The sequence below is a fragment of the Ranitomeya variabilis genome, chromosome 4 (genome assembly GCF_051348905.1).
Source record: "Ranitomeya variabilis isolate aRanVar5 chromosome 4, aRanVar5.hap1, whole genome shotgun sequence".
Classification (NCBI taxonomy): Eukaryota; Metazoa; Chordata; class Amphibia; order Anura; family Dendrobatidae; genus Ranitomeya; species Ranitomeya variabilis.
The window spans coordinates 241,682,285-241,699,912 of NC_135235.1; the positions used below are offsets into that span (position 1 = coordinate 241,682,285).

At 52.4% G+C, this 17,628-nt stretch overlaps 2 protein-coding genes across 6 annotated transcripts in view; one reads left to right on the forward strand and one right to left on the reverse strand.

Annotated features, from left to right (window-relative positions):
- Positions 1-17,628, reverse strand: part of PHC2 (polyhomeotic homolog 2) — a 44,452-nt gene that overhangs the window by 16,353 nt on the left and 10,471 nt on the right. For 2 of the 5 annotated variants that reach the window (XM_077260463.1, XM_077260465.1), the window contains exons 2-5: positions 2,429-2,545; positions 2,302-2,361; positions 717-785; positions 489-642 (exon numbers count right to left, since the gene is read on the reverse strand). In XM_077260463.1, the coding sequence (XP_077116578.1) occupies positions 489-642; positions 717-785; positions 2,302-2,361; positions 2,429-2,485 (340 nt within the window). In that variant the 5' untranslated portion in view covers positions 2,486-2,545. Of the gene's footprint in view, positions 1-488; positions 643-716; positions 786-2,301; positions 2,362-2,428; positions 2,546-2,632; positions 2,656-3,626; positions 3,651-3,911; positions 4,033-5,164; positions 5,324-17,628 lie in introns of those variants that run through there. The other 3 variants (XM_077260461.1, XM_077260462.1, XM_077260464.1) reach the window with 3 other exon arrangements.
- Positions 8,209-17,628, forward strand: part of SLC2A1 (solute carrier family 2 member 1) — a 241,083-nt gene continuing 231,663 nt past the window's right edge. Inside the window, exon 1 of the mRNA XM_077260466.1 lies at positions 8,209-8,420. Within this exon, the coding sequence (XP_077116581.1) occupies positions 8,340-8,420 (81 nt within the window). The 5' untranslated portion in view covers positions 8,209-8,339. The remainder of the gene's footprint in view (positions 8,421-17,628) is intronic.

The following is a 17,628-nucleotide window of genomic DNA, read 5'->3' on the forward strand; positions in this document are numbered from 1 at the left end:
TCAATCCACACAGCCCACCACCACCACTCCATCCGGTCACCCCACCAATCAATACAGCCCACCACCACCACTCCATCCGGTCACCACTCCAGTCAACACAGCCCACCACCAATCCATCTGGTCACCCCACTACCACCAATCCATCCGGTCACCCCACCAACCCACACAGCCAACCACCACCACCAATCCATCCGGTCACCCCACCAACCCATCCACTCACCCTACACAGCCCGCCACCATCCATGCAGCCCTCAAACACCGTACCCAGCCCGACAGCACCACCAATCCATCCGGTTACCTCACCAACCCACACAGCCCGCCAGCATCAATCCATCCAGTCACCCCACCAACCCACACAGCCCGCCACCATCCACCCATGCAGCCCCCAAACACCCCATGTATCGCGTATTATATACAGAGTACAGGGTCAGTAATGGGGGACATCGTGAATTATATACAGAGTATTTTGTAGTCGTGGTTAGTCTCACCTGGGGTGTTGGGGGGTTGCACAGTCAGGGGCTCCGGGGTCTTGTTTGCAGTCTCCTGGTTGCTACTGGTAACAGTCTCGGGGGGCCCGGCTGCCGGGGGCCCGGGAAGCTGTGATTGGCCAGTGTTTCCTGCTCGCAGTGTGAGATTCTGCACCTACAGATCAGACGTCAGTGTGGTCTTCTGATCGCGGCCTCTGAGACCCCAACACTTGTTTTGTGGTCACTCACCTGAGAAGTGGCCCCTGGAGTGAGCGCGACCGGGACACTGCTCATAGAGGCAACTGGGGTAAATATCAGCTGAAAGGGACAACATGGATGACGGTCAGGGATGTCCATGAAGCCACGGCAGGACCCACATCCCTGGCTGATTGTGGCCTCATGGGATGGCGACACCATTGCTGTCCTACTACACAGGGGCCCCAGCTGTGATCACCTGACATCAGTAGGCCCCACCCACACTAAAAGGCTCCTCCCAAGTGGGGGTGTGGTTATAGGCTTTTTCTGCCCCCACCCACAGAACTGATCAGCCAATCAGAAGAGTGTGAGCTAAAGAAGTGGGAGGAGGAAACAACAATCAATCCGGAGGAGGAGTGTGATGTCAGCACTCAGTCATGTGGGAGGTGCAATTCACAGCACGCCGGCCCTGGGTTGTCAGACACAGAAGGGCAAATCTACATCCCCTCGTCAGCCACCATCTCCTGGCCAGACGGGCATTTACTGCTGTAGGCGTGACGGAGGGGGCGCCACTGATGCCGATGTAAAAGCTCACACAGACCCCTGTGACAGACCTCCAGGACAACCCACCGCCATTTTCTGTGCCTGTAGATACACCTGTGCCTCCGAGGAGCTCAGGGCTGGAGAACCATCACTTACCAGGAAATGGCCTGCAGAGCGACCCCCCCCCCCCCCCCCGAGGAGGAAGGTGGAGCGACCCCTGAGGATGAAGGCGGAGCGACACCCCCCCTTTGACCTGTCCCCCCTACCCAGACTTTGGGTAGGATGGATGTATATCTGGGCGCTGATGTCAGGGCAGACTGTGCCCCGGCATACGTCCCTCTACCCAGACTGCGCCCCGAGATCAGCGCCCAGATACACATCCATCCTACCCAGACTGTGCCCTGACATTAGTGCCCAGATATACATCCATCCTACCGAGACTGTGCCCCGACATCAGCGCCCAGATATACATCCATCCTACTGAGACTGTGCCCCGACATCAGCGCCCATATATACATCCATCCTACCTAGACATCAGCGCCCAGATATACGTCCCTCTACCCAGACTGCGTCCCACCATCAGCGCCCAGATATATGTCCCCCTACCGAGACTGTGCCCCGACATCAGCGCCCAGATATACATCCATCCTACCGAGACTGTGCCCCGACATCAGCGCCCAGATATACGTCCCCCTACCCAGACTGTACCGTGACATCAGCGCCCAGATATACGTCCATCCTAGCCAGACTGTGCCCCGACATTAGCGCCCAGATATACATCCATCCTACCTAGACATCAGCGCCCAGATATACGTCCCTCTACCCAGACTGTGTCCCGACATCAGTTACCAGATACACGTCCCTCTACCCAGACTGCGCCCCACCATCAGCGACCAGATATACGTCCCCCTACCCAGACATCAGCGACCAGATATACGTCCCCCTACCCAGACATCAGTACACAGTGTGCCCTGACATGGTGCACCCCGATTTGTTCTCTACACCCCCCACAGATTACATAGGGTGTCCCAGATACACGGGCTGTGCTGCGTGTATACATTGGGAAGGTGGGCTGTAGATTTGAGGGTTCACTCACCATCAGCGGCTGAGATGGAGTCGGTTGTAAGGCGCTGCCTGCGGGGGGCGTTCTGTTGGCCTAGAATAACAGCAGAGGTTAGTTCTATGCAGAAGACCCTTGGATCCCAGGAGGACTGTGGGCTCACCTGCTGTCGGAGTGCTGTGGTTTGCAGCATTAGGTGCTGCTGCTGAGCTGCGTACATCTGCTGCAGGTACTGTGCCGCTGTACCGGGTGCCACCGTCTCGGGCACCTGCCGTATCACCTGCATCACAAGACACCTGATCTCAGACCCCGGTGTGATATCGTAGGATCGGAGTTATATACCCTTGCTCTATAATCTGCCACGGACCTGCCTTCTGCAATGTTCCCTCGGGCGACGTGCACACAGAGGTTCTGCTGAAGCCTCTGCAGGAAGCGCCCTTGTGAGGATGTTGTGCACACATCTTTTTTCAATGGACCATAGGCAGAGGTGGCGGAGTACAACGCTTTGTTACCAAGAAGCTTGTGAAACCCTAAAAATGGTGCATGGCAGAGCAGGGATACAGATGTGATGCACCCGCATGGCAAGTACCACCGAGCAAAGGGCACATACCGATCCCGGGCATCCCTGTGACGCTAGTGTGTAAGGCAGTAAGCCGTCAGTCAGAGTGGTCAGGTTACGTTTCGAGGTCAGAAGGCAGGAGGGTACGTCAGAAACAGAGGGAAGAGACAGCAGCATAGTCAGGTAACGTTCCCAGGTCTGAAGCCAGGAGGGTACGTCAGAAACAGAGAGAAGAGACAGAAGCGTAGTCAGGTAACGTTACCAGGTCAGAAGGCAGGAGGGTACGTCGGAAACAGAGGAAAAAGACAGAAGCGTAGTCAGGTAACGTTCCGAGGTCAGAAGCCAGGAGAGTATGTCAGAAACTGAGGGAAGAGACAGAAGCGTAGTCAGGTAACGTTCCCAGGTCAGAAGCCAGGAGAGTACGTCAGAAACAGAGGGAAGAGACAGAAGCGTAGTCAGGTAACGTTCCCAGGTCAGAAGCCAGGAGGGTACGTCGGAAACAGAGGAAAAAGACAGAAGCGTAGTCAGGTAATGTTCCCAGGTCAGAAGCCAGGAGAGTACGTCAGAAACAGAGGGAAGAGACAGAAGCGTAGTCAGGTAACGTTCCCAGGTCAGAAGCCAGGAGGGTACGTCAGAAACAGAGGGAAGAGACAGAAGAGTAGTCAGGTAACGTTCCCAGGTCAGAGTACCGGGAGGATAACGGATCAGAGCTGAAGGGGTTAAACAGGCAAATGGTCAGAACGAAGTCCAAGGTCAGGCAACAGATGATGCAAACAGAACTCAAGACACAGGGAGCACAAACCTCACAAGATGAATGTATGCCTGGTAGGCGTCTGGGAGAAGCTGCTCAGTTAAGTAGCATGGCAATTACCCGGGATAGTGAACACCTGAGACAGCCGACGCCCACAGTCACAGATTGGCTAGTCGACCTGTCAATCAACACACCGACAGCTCAGCAGACCTCTGTACTGGATTGGCTAGTCGAGCTGTCAGTCACTGCATCCCAGACACCCTGAGTGGTTGGACCGTGGTATCCCCCTCAGGTGCACAGTGGGGTCAGGACCCTCAGTCAGTGTATGACAAGTACCTTCACCGTCTGCCGCTCTGGGATCCCGCTATGCACCGCTCCGGAGGGGGGCACCGCGGGTCTCCTGGAGGAGGGGGGCCCGTACTCCATCCTCCGTGTGCGAATACAACAGAGGCGTCATCTGCAGAAATACAGGGATTGCAGGAGCAGGAGGCAAAATGCAGGGGCCCCCACACACATAGGGGCCACACACAGGGTCCCCCTAGACACACATATGCCACACACACAGGAACCCCCCAGACTCATAAGGCTCCCCAGAGACAGAGGAGCCCCCGAGACACACATACGCCACATACACAGAAGCCCCCATGCACACAGGAGCCCCCCCAGACACACAAGACACCCCCCAGACACACGGGAGCCCCCCCAGACACACGGGAGCCCCCCAGACACACAAGACACCCCCCAGACACACGGGAGCCCCCCCAGACATACGGGGGGCCACCAGACACACGGGAGCCCCCCAGACACACGGGAGCCCCCCCCAGACATACGGGGGGCCACCAGACACACGGGAGCCCCCCAGACACACGGGAGCCCCCCCGGACACACAAGACACCCCCCCAGGCACATGGGAGCCCCCCCAGACATAAGGGGGGCCACCAGACAAACAGGAGCCCCCCCAGACACACGGGAGCCCCCCGGACACACAAGACACCCCCCAGGCACATGGGAGCCCCCACGACAAACAAGACACCCCCCAGACACACGGGAGACCCCCAGACACACGGGAGACCCCCCAGACAAACGGGAGACCCCCCAGACACACGGGAGACCCCCCAGACACACGGGAGACCCCCCAGACACACGGGAGACCCCCACACACACGGGAGCCCCCACACACGGGAGCCCCACACACACACACGGGAGCCCCACACACACACACACGGGAGCCCCCCCCAGACACAAGGGAGCCCCCCAGACACACGGGAGCCCCCCCAGACACACGGGAGCCCCCCACCCACACGGGAGATCCCCCAGACACACGGGAGCCCCGCCCCCAGACACACAGGAGACCCCCAGACACAGGGAAGATCCCCAAACACACGGGAGCCCCCCCAGACACACGGGAGCCCCCCACACACACACACACGGGAGCCCCACAGACACACACGGGAGACCCCCCAGACACACGGGAGACCCCCCAGACACACGGGAGACCCCCCAGACACACATCCTCTGTCCCTGTAGCTACGCCCCGAGGTCTTGTCCCCGCCCACCCCGTACACCTGTCCCTTCCATTCCTGGGTCACCTGCACCGTGCCCGGGGCTCGCCCTCAGCTCTGTGGCCGGTGTGACTGCGGCTCTGGACCCGCTCAGCGCTGCCGCCGCTCCTGGTCTCCACGGCTTTTGTTCTACTACGGGAGCGCACGCGTCCCGGCACTGCGGCCGCCATCACCGGGATACCTAGCAACCGCCAATCACGAGCGGCATCACTACACAGCTCATCCGGGTCCACCGAGCAGAGAGACCCTGAGGGGCCACAGAAGAGACAGGAGACCCTGAGGGGCCATAGAAGAGACCCTGAGGGGCCATAGAAGAGACCAGGAGGGGCCACAGAAGAGACAGGAGACCCGGAGGGGCCACAGAAGAGACAGGAGACCCGGAGGGGCCACAGAGGAGACAGGAGACCCGGAGGGGCCACAGAGGAGACAGGAGACCCGGAGGGGCCACAGAAGAGACAGGAGACCCGGAGGGGCCACAGAAGAGACAGGAGACCAGGAGGGGCCACAGAGGAGACAGGAGACCCGGAGGGGCCACAGAAGAGACAGGAGACCCGGAGGGGCCACAGAAGAGACAGGAGACCCGGAGGGGCCACAGAAGAGACAGGAGACCCGGAGGGGCCACAGAAGAGACAGGAGACCCGGAGGGGCCACAGAAGAGACAGGAGACCCGGAGGGGCCACAGAAGAGACAGGAGACCCGGAGGGGCCACAGAAGAGAGAGGAGGCCAGGAGGAGCCACAGAAGAGAGAGGAGACCAGGAGGAGCCACAGAAGAGACAGGAGACCAGGAGGGTCCACAGAAGAGACAGGAGACCCGGAGGGGCCACAGAAGAGACAGGAGACCCGGAGGGGCCACAGAAGAGACAGGAGACCAGGAGGGGCCACAGAAGAGACCAGGAGGGGCCACAGAAGAGAGAGGAGACCAGGAGGAGCCACAGAAGAGAGAGGAGACCAGGAGGAGCCACAGAAGAGACAGGAGACCAGGAGGGGCCACAGAAGAGAGGCCAGGAGGGGCCACAGAAGAGGCAAGAGACCAGGAGGGGCCACAGAAGAGAGAGACCAGGAGGGGCCACAGAAGGAGAGAGGAGACCCAGAGGGGCCACAGAGGAGAGAGACCAGGAAGGGCCACAGAAGGAGAGAGAAGACCAGGAGGGGCCACAGAGGAGAGAGACCCGGAGGGGCCACAGAATGGAGAGAGAGACTCGGAGGAGCCACAGAATGGAGAGGAGACCAGGAGGGGCCACAGGAAATAGACCAGAAGGGGCCACAGAGAAGAGAGAACAGTAGGGGCCAGAAAAGATGAGGGGCAGATATTCGGGGATATGATGAGGAGGGGCAGATATGCGGGGATAAGTTGAGGAGGGGCAGATATACGGGGATAAGATGAGGAGGGGCAGATATACGGGGATAAGATGAGGAGGGGCAGATATACGGGGATAAGATGAGGAGGGGCAGATATATGGGGATAAGATGAGGAGTGGCAGATATGCGGGGATAAGATGAGGGGCAGATATACTGGGATAAGATGAGGAGGGGCAGATATACGGGGATAAGATGAGGAGGGGCAGATATACGGGGATAAGATGAGGAGGGGCAGTGTCACGATAATGTAAAAATCATATTGTGAGTTTAGTTCCAGAAGGTTCCATGACAGATACGCTGTGGGCCATTCTGACCCCCCCTCTTCTTACTCTGCTGCCTGTGTGTGAATCCTAAACCCCTAATTTCACGCCTCCCACAAGAATTTATATGGCATTTCATACCTCTAAGTGAAGGGGAGGTTTCAGCCTCTAAGTGAGGTCACCACAGGTGAGTGCCTTGGTTTTAGGCTAGGAAATAACTGTGTGAAGCAGCAGTCTTCACGTGTCTTTTGTCCGGGGTCTAGCTGCTATAGAGATGTGTGATGCATTTAGATGTGTGCATCATCCTCAGCACACAGCCAGCCATGATGATGCAATGACATAACGACCTGAAAGTGTTCTTTTCAAGTTTAATCCTTTTTCTTATTTGTAATTGCATTGTACATATGATTTGTCTACTTTATAATATTGTTCTATACTTTGTAAACACTGCCTACCTTTTTTGGAGTGAAATATAAAATTACTAGCTTGTCTCTCCTTGCTCTATAATGAACTGTCGCGTCCTCTGAAGTGAATTACGCTGATTTTGGTTGGCTCTGGACCTGTTAATATTTGGAAAATCTGAGCTGGTGGCGGCAGGATTTGTCCTGTGCGCTGGGGGGCTTTGTAGCGACGGCGGCATTGGTAGTTATTGTTCCTGCCTGAGTGGGAGTAGTTATATCGCCCTTGCTACAGTGTGCCCATTAGCCACTACACAGTAAGGCAGAGTTTCTGGCGACTAATTATCCTAGGTGCAGTACCCTGTCTGACCTGAGGGTAAGGGGGCGCCAGAGAGCTGCAAGTTCCAAACCGGAAGTGGGATATAGACAAATCCCCTTCAGAATGAACCAGGGGCAACCAAACAACCCCGGTTCATGACAAATTGATGTGAGTGGCGGGGATGATAAAGGTATCCTCCCCGTGAACCATGACAGATTGGTGGGATCCCAGCCGGAGGGATTCATGACAGGCAGATATACAGGAAAATGATGAGGGGCAGATATATGGGGAGATGATGAGGAGGGGCAGATATATAGGGATATGATGAGGAGGGGCAAATATACAGGTATATGATGAGGGGCAGATATACAGGGATATGATGAGGAGGGGCAGATATACAGGGATATGAGGAGGGGCAAATATACAGGTATATGATGAGGGACAGATATACAGGGATATGATGAGGGGCAGCTATACAGGGATATGATGAGGGGCAGATATACAGGGATAAGATGAGGGGCAGATATAGAGGGATAAGATGAGGGGCAGATATACGGGGATATGATGAGGAGGGGCAGATATACGGGGATAAGATGAGGAGGGGCAGATATACGGGGATATGATGAGGGGCAGATATACGATGAGGAGGGGCAGATATACGGGGATATGATGAGGAGGGGCAGATATACGGGGATAAGATGAGGAGGGGCAGATATACGATGAGGAGGGGGTGGAGTGAAATACAGGAGGAGGAGGTTGCTGAATGTCATTGGGAGCAGCAGAAGCTGCAGCCTAGAGACTGAGACATTGAAGAGAGGGATCGGAGAAGGCTTCGGGGGTCTCTGCCAGATTATTATTCCTCAAAATGCCAGAAACCGAAGAGAAAGAGGCGAAACCTGCTGCAAACGAGAGCACGAGCCTGGTGCACGGCCCCGAGGAGAGGAAGGTAAGAGCGAGGCGAGTGCAGAGTATATACTAATATCACACTGTGTATACTCCTCTAATATCACACTGTATATACCCCTCTAATATCACACTGTATATACTCCTCCAATATCACACTGTATATACTCCTCTAATATCACACGGTATATACTCCTAATATCACACTGTATATACTCCTAATATCACACTGTATATTCCCCTCTAATATCACACTGTATATACCCCTCTAATATCACACTGTATATTCCCCTCTAATATCACACTGTATATACTCCTAATATCACACTGTATATTCCCCTCTAATATCACACTGTATATTCCCATCTAATATCACTGTATATACTCCAATATCACACTGTATATTCCCCTCTAATATGACACTGTATATACTCCTAATATCACACTGTATATACCCCTCTAATATCACACTGTATATACCCCTCTAATATCACACTGTATATACTCCTCTAATATCACACTGTATATAACCCTCTAACATCACACTGTATATACTCTAATATCACACTGTATATACCCCTCTAATATCACACTGTATATACTCCCCTAATATCACATACTCCTCTATTATCACACAGTATATCCTCTATTATCACACAGTGTATACTCCTAATGTCACACGGTATATTCTCCCCTAATATCACACGGTATATACTGCTCTAATATCACACGGTGTATATTCCCCTAATGTACTGCATATAGTGCTCTAATATCACACTGTATATACTCCTCTAATATCACACTGTATATACTGCCCTAATATCACATGGTATATACTGCTCTAATATCACACTGTATATATTCCCCTAATATCACACGGTGTATACTCCCCTAATATCACACTGTATATACTCCTAATATCACACGGTATATACTCCTCCTAATATCACACTGTATATACTCCTCTAATATTACACTGTAAATATTCCTCTAATATCACACGGTGTATACTCCTAATGTCACACAGTATATACTCCTCTAATATCACACGGTATATACTCCTAATATCACACAGTGTATACTCCTAATGTCACACGGTATATACTCCCCTAATATCACACGGTGTATACTGCTCTAATGTCACACTGCATATACTGCTCTAATATCACACAGTGTATACTCCTAATGTCACCTGGTATATACTCCCCTTATATCACACTGCATATACTACTCTAATATCACACTGTGTATACTCCTAATGTCACACTGTATATACTCCCCTAATATCACACTGCATATACTGCTCTAATATCACACTGTATATACTCTAATATCTCATGGTATATACTCCCCTAATATCACACTGTACAGTATATACTCCTAATGTCACACGGTGTATACTCCTCTAATGTTACACTGTATATACTCCTGTAATATCACACTGTATATGCTCCTCTAATATCACACTGTATATACCCCTCCAATATCACACTGTATATACCCCTCCAATATCACACGGTATATACTCCTCTAATATCACGGTATACTCTTCTAAAATCACACTGTATATTCTCCCCTAATATCACACGGTATATACGCCTTTAATATCACACTATATATACTCCCCTAATATCACACGGTATATACTCCTTGTAACGGGGTAAACTGTGCTGGAGTACCTCTTTCAGTACCACCCCGTGTTTTAGGAGGTCCACTCTGCTTTGGCTGGATTCTGAATGAAGGACGCTGACTGGAATGGCTTCATTACATGGGTGCATATAAAATATCACTGCTTCTCCACGTATTTCCAGTGTGACAACTCTTTACTCACAGGACACAGAATATATATCACAACAGATACAGAGGGCAGGCCGATTCAAAAGCGGCAGGCCAGACATACATTACAATAGCCGCAGGTGGCTGGAGCCTGCCGATATTTACTGTGGGAATTACAAAGGTGGGGGAGGTCAGAAGGGGGATATCTTGTCCCCTCTGCCCAGGGGGCGCAACCGGTGGGATGGTGCATTAGGGACTCACATGGAACCTATTATACATACATATAACTGCACAACATATTCTGGGGGCTGGGGGGTTCCGTAACACGGCTCCCCTTTTCAGCGACGCGATCGGCATACACAGTCTGATCCTTAACGGATCGGTTTGGGGATGACCGAAGTTTATGGGGTTGGTACAAGTTCCGTTTGTCGACTTAGTCCATCGGCGTTACCGTTTTGTTTGCCGGGTCTGTAGTGGATGGTGAAGTCCAGAGGTTGTAGGGCTAAACTCCACCGCAGTAATCTGGCGTTGTCTCCGGAGACCCGATTAAGCCACAAATACAAATATGGTTGTAACTTTTTGAGTGCCCATACTACTGCCAGGCACACCTCGATGGCCGCAAAGCTTACTTCACCGGGCAGTAGTTTCCGACTCAGCTAAGCTACCGGGTGTTCTTGGCCGTCCGGCCCGACTTGGCTCAGTACTGCCCCCAATCCAAACATAGAAGCGTCTGTGTGAACATGGAAACGTTTAGTTGGATCGGGTGCGGCCAATACAGGGGAATTGGTGAGGGCGTCCTTTAGCTGGCGGAAGGCTTCCTCACACTCTGGGGTCCAGGTTACCTGGCGGGGTTGGTTCTTATGGGTCAGATCAGTGAGGGGCTTGGCTACGCTGCTGTAATTGGGAACGAATTTCCTGTAATACCCCGCTGTCCCTAGAAACGCCATGACCTGGGTTTTAGTGCGTGGGGTGGGCCATTTGGCTATGACCTCAATCTTGGCTGGTTCTGGTCGCTGTTTCCCACTTCCCACCCAATGTCCTAAATACTGAACCTCCGATTTGTCCACGTGACACTTGTTTGGGTTCAGGGTGATTCCGGCCTTGTGGATCCTGTCCAATACTGTCTCTAGGTGATTTAGATGCTCTTCCCATGTCGCGCTGTAGATGGCGATGTCATCCAAGTAGGCAGAAGCATAGTCCTGGAGACCATCCAGAAGCCGGTCAGCCAGCCTCTGGAAGGTCCCTGGGGCATTCCTCATCCCGAATGGCATAACTCGAAACTGGAATAAGCCGAACGGGGTGACAAATGCAGACTTGGGAATAGCGTCAGGACTAAGGGGAATCTGCCAGTAGCCTTTGCATAGATCGATGGTGGTCAAATACTTTGCCCCCGCCAGCCGGTCTAACAACTCATCCACGCGCGGCATGGGATACGCATCCGTCACCATTTTCTCATTGAGCCTGCGATAGTCTACACAAAACCGTGTAGTCCCATCCTTCTTAGGCACTAACACTACGGGGGGATGCCCAGGGACTATCGGATTCTTCAATGACCCCTAAATGCAACATCTCTCGTATCTCTTGTCGCATACCTTCTCGTACAGACTCAGGGACGCAGAAGGGGGGTTGTCTCAGGGGGGTCTGATCCTGGGTCTCAACCATGTGTTGTGCCAGGTGGGTGTACCCCGGTCTCCCTGAAAACATCCTCTGTCGCTGCCTCAACAACGCCTCTGCCTGCTGTCTCTCCCGGGGACCTAGGTCTTCACCCAAGTGTACCTGGTCCCATGTTTTAGACTGAGTCCTCTCCCCTAAGACATCAGGCAAGGGGAGTCTGGCTACATCCTCTGCTTCAGGTGCACAGATGGCCACTACCTCTTCAGGGCGCTCCCGGTGGGGCTTCAGCATGTTCACGTGGAACATGCGGATAACCCTGGGGTCATTACAATCGGCGACATTATAGGTGGTGTCGGCTATTTTCCCCACTACCTGGTAGGGCCCCTGCCGTGCAGCTTGGAACTTGTTCTGCCTAGTGGGTTCTAACACCAGGACCTTCTGTCCTATCTCAAAGGTGCGTTCTCTGGCCCTCCGATCGTACCATACGCACTGGCGCCGTTGGGCCACCTGCAGGTTCCCACGTACAGCCTGGGTCAGCTCCTGTAGGCGGTCCCGGAATTCCAGCACATAGGGTACAATAGGTACCCCTTTTATGGTGCCCTCCCTTCCCAGTGTTCTAGCACTAAGTCTAGGGGTCCCCTTACCCGCCTCCCGTATACCAATTCAAACGGGGAGAACCCTGTGGATTCTTGGGGTACCTCCCGATAGGCAAACAGGAGGTGTGGCAAGAATTTCTCCCAGTCCCTATAGGTCCTGGTAAAAGTCCCAATGAGTTGTTTCAACGTTCCGTTAGAGCGTTCACACAACCCATTGGTTTGCGGGTGGTACGGGGCGCTCCTAATGGACTTTACGCCGCACAGCTTCCACAGTTGGTTGGTCACTTCTGCTGTTAACTGGGTACCCTGGCCTGAGATAATCTCCCGGGGAAATCCAACCCGTGAGAAAACCTGGAGCAGGGCAGCCGCCACCGTCTCTGCCAATATGTTAGGTATCTCAACCGCCTCTGGATACCGTGTGGCATAATCTACCACTGTCAATATATACCTTTTCCCTGATGGACTGGGTTTGGCTAACGGCCCTATCAGATCGACCGCTACTCGGCTAAATGGCTCCGCCACAATGGGGAGGGGGTGTAATTTGGCCTGGCAGCGATCTCCTCTCTTGCCAATGCGCTGGCAACTGTCACGGGTCTGGCAGTACTGACGAACATCATAGGTTACCCCCGGCCAAAAGAAGTTTTGTGTCAGACGATGCCTGGTGCGACTGACGCCGAAGAGCCCGGCCAAGGGTATGTCATGAGAGATTCGCAGTAACTCCTGCCTGTACTTCTTGGGAACTACCAGCTGTCGTTTTATAGTGGGGCTCGTCCCTGTGTGGTGCTGCTCGGTAACCCGGTAGAGGAGTCCCTGCTGCCATACAAACTGTTCCCCTTCCAGTACTCCTCTCCCCTCCTGTGCCTTCCCACGATATCCCTCTAATGAAGGATCCTCAAGTAACTCCTCCTTAAATTCAGCTGGTGTGGCCCAAGAAATGTGTCTGGCTATGGGAATATGTGTAGGGCTGGGGTGTCTTACCTGGGCCACCTCTGAGTGTGATTCCACCTCCGCAGCTCGAGCTTGTCTCCGGGTGGTCACAGGATATGTCTCAGCCAGGGGGCTGACCGAGAAGGCAGACAACATAGGCCCCTAGTCATTTCCCAGCAAGACGTCTGCAGCCAATTCCTCCATCAAGCCGACCTCAACCAGGCCATCCCCGACTCCCCAGTTCAGGTGAATCCTGGCAGTGGGCAGTCGATGTATGGCTCCCCCTGCTACATGGACTGCCACGGTCCGTCTTCTCTTGGTCCCGGACGAGATGAGGCTTCACAAGGGTCAAAGTTGCTCTGGAATCTCTTAGTCCCTGCATACGTTTCCCATTAACCCACATGACCTGTCGATGCTGTTGTCGATTATCTGCCTGGGCCGCCTGCACGGGGTCTACTTCATGCAGCACTTCCTCCATCTCTTCCATCCTCTGGTTAGTCATAGCCCCCAATTCCGGATCAGCTTCGCCTTGGTAACAGTGTACAGCGGCCCGGCTGAAGGTAGCTGTTCCTGCCTTTGGCCACTGGGTACGCTGAGTCCGGTTAGGACATTGTCTTTGCAGGTGGCCCAGCTGATGGCAGGTGTGGCATCGCGCCCCAGGGGGACTGTGGTAGGTCGGGTTTTGAGCTGGTCCCTCGACAATCTTCTGTGGTTTGGGGGCTTCCAGACCCATGGGAGGACCCCTAGTGACCATCTTTGATCCGGCCGACTGAGACCTCCTGGCATCATGGTGTTCGTCGGCCAGACGAGCGGCCTCCTCAAGAGTCGTTGGTCGTCTGTCCCGAAGCCATTCCTGTGTCTCGGGGGTTAATCCATTAAAGAAATTGCTCTAACAAGAAGAGCTGGAGGACGTCCTCCTTAGTGGTTGCTTGGCTCCCTTGTACCCACTGTAGCAGTGACCGCCGTAATTTACGGGCCCATTCAGCGTGGGTATTGGTTACCCGTTTTATAAGTCCGCGGAACTTTTGGCAGTATGCCTCTGGTGTCCGCGCATACCGGGCCAAGATCACTTCTTTGATCCGCTCATAGTCCATACAGTCCTCATCAGGTACCGTGCGATAGGCGTCTGCTGCCCGGCCTGTCAGCTTGCTGGCCAGAATCTGAACTCGTTCCTCCGGCTTCACTTGATGAAGGGCACACTGCCGCTCAAAGTCCTCTGCCTTCCCCAACTGTCGGAAGGCATTATACTGGATCTTTTTGTGGCTTACTGTTGAAGGTACCTGGGCGGAGGCCAGAGCTCCCCCTGCTCACTGACTCTCCTCTCTCCGCTCTGCCATCTCCACCTTGGCCAGCTCTATTTTGGTCCGCTCTGCCATCTCCATCTTGGCTAGCTCTATCCTGGTCTGCTCTGCCATCTTTTCCTTCAGATCCGTATGCACATCAGCCATCACCTCTCGTATAAGCTCTACTGCAGGGTTTGGGCCATAGAACGCCAGTCTGTTCTTTACCTCCCTCTGGAATTCAGTCTCCACCACGTTCACATTGGGGGGCGCTGCACTGTCATGTTCCATGATGGCTGCTATCAAATCCGCTTTTGTTTTGTTGCTGGCGATTAACCCTCGAGCTTTCACCAGATCTTTTAATGTAGTCCTCTTTAACTTCTGGTAGTTGTTTTACATTCATTCCTTTCCTCCTGTAGATGGGGTATCACATCCCGCTGTCTGCCACCAGTGTAACGGGGTCTGCTGTGCTGGAGTACCTCTTTCAGTACCACCCCGTGTTTTAGGAGGTCCACTCTGCTTTGGCTGGATTCTGAATGAAGGACGCTGACTGGAATGGCTTCATTACATGGGTGCATATAAAATATCACTGCTTCTCCACGTATTTCCAGTGTGACAACTCTTTCCTCACAGGACACAGAATATATAGCACAACAGTTACAGAGGTCAGGCCAATTCAAAAGCGGCAGGCCAGACATACATTACAATAGCCGCAGGTGGCTGGAGCCTGCCGATATTTACTGTGGGAATTACAAAGGTGGGGGAGGTCAGAAGGGGGATATCTTGTTCACTCTGCCCAGGGGGCGCAGCCGGTGGGATGATGAATTAGGGACTCACATGGAACCTATTATACATATAACTGCATAACATATTCTGGGTGCTGGGGGGTTCTGTAACACTCCTCTAATATCACACGGTGTATACTCGCCTAATATCACAGTGTATACTCCTCAAATATCACAAGGTGTATACTCCTCTAATATCACACTGTATATACTCCTCTAATATCACACGGTATATTCTCTGATATCACATTGAATATACTCCCCTACGATCACACTGTATATACTCCTAAAATCACCCTGTATATTCTCTAATATCACACAGTATATACTCCACTAATACCACACAGTATATACTCGTCTAATATCACACTGTGTATACTCCAATTATCACACTGTATATACTCCTCTAATATCACACTGTATATCCTCCTCTAATATCACTGTATATCCTCCCCTAATATCACACTGTATATATTCCCCTAATATCACACGGTGTATACTCCCCTAATATCACACTGCATATACTGCTCTAATATCACACGGTATATACTTCTCCTAATATCACACGGTATATACTCCTAATATCACACTGTATATACTCTAATATTACACTGTATAAACTCCTCTAATATCACACAGCGTATAATAATAATAATAATCTTTATTTATATAGCGCCAACATATTCTGTAGTGCTTCAAACACAACAGTCATAAGTAACAACGTTAACAATACAATAATTAGAGCACAATAAGCCACCCCTGCTCGTGAGAGCTTACAATCTACCATGAGGTGGGGGAGACACAGTACAGGTGTGTATTTACAGTGATGTATTTACAATGATGGTCCGGCCATCTTCAGGGGGTGGGGGATAGATGGGGATAGTGAATGGGCTACACACACACATAAAATAACATTAGGGAACATGGTAAACCACTCTGAACACATGTGTTTTGAGGGAGCGCCTAAAATTACGCAAATTGTAGATGGTCCTAATTTCTTGGGGTAGAGCATTCCAGAGGATTGGCACAGCACGGGAGAAGTCTTGGAGTCGGGAGTGGGAGGTACGGATTAGTGCAGAGGTTAGTTGAAAGTCATTTGCAGAGCGCAGAGGTCGGTTAGGCCAATAGACAGAAATGAGGGAGGAGATGTAAGGGGGTGCCGCACTGTGAAGAGCTTTGTGGGTGAGAACAAGTACTTTGAATTGTATCCTATTATGAATGGGCAGCCTGTGTAATGACTGGCGAAGAGCGGACGCGTTTGAGTAACGATTAGCTAGATAGATGACCCTGGCTGCTGCATTAAGGATAGACTGGGAGAGGGGAAAGTCGAGTGAGGGGGAGGCCAATTAATAGAGAGTTGCAGTAGTCCAGGCGGGAGTGGATCAGGGCGACAGTGAGGGTTTTTGTTGTTTCCATGGTGAGAAAATGGCGGATTCTAGAGATGTTCTTTAGGTGTAAGCGGCATGAGATTGTATATGGGATGTGAAGGAGAGATCGGAGTCAAAAATAACACCCAGACAGCGTGCCTGCTGCCGGGGTGTTATTATGGTGCCACCCATGGAGAGGGAAGCGTCAGGTTTAGGGAGGTTAGTAGATGGTGGGAGCTGAAAAGTTCAGTTTTGGAGAGATTGAGTTTCAGATAGAGAGCGGACATGATGTTGGAGACTGCGGACAGTCACTGGCGTTCTGTAGTACAGCGGGGGTAAGGTCAGGAGATGACGTGTATAGTTGTGTGTCATCAGCATAAAGATGGGACTGAAAGCCAAATCTGCTGATGGTCTGTCCAATTGGGACCGCGTAGAGGGAGAAGAGAAGGGGGCCAAGGACTGAGCCCTGAGGTACCCCGACAGTGAGAGGAAGAGGAGACGAAGTGGAGCCAGAGAACAGAACACTGAAGGAGCGGTCAGAAAAATAGGAGGAGAACCAGGAGAGAGCAGTGTCCTTAATGCCAAGTGACTGGAGCCTAGAGAGTAGGAGAGGGTGGTCAACAGTGTCGAAAGCTGCAGAAAGGTCGAGAAGAATAAGCAGAGAGTGGTCACCGTTACATTTTGCTATCAGAAGGTCGTTGGTCACTTTTATGAGTGCAGTTTCTGTCGAATGTAGGGGGCGGAAGCCGGACTGTGAAGGGTCTAGGAGAGAGTGAATGGAGAGGTAACGGTTAAGGCGGGATTAGACTAGGCGCTCCAAGAGTTTAGAGATGAAGGGGAGATTGGAGACTGGTCTGTAGTTGTTTGTGCAGGATGGGTCAAGGGTGGGCTTCTTTAGTAATGGAG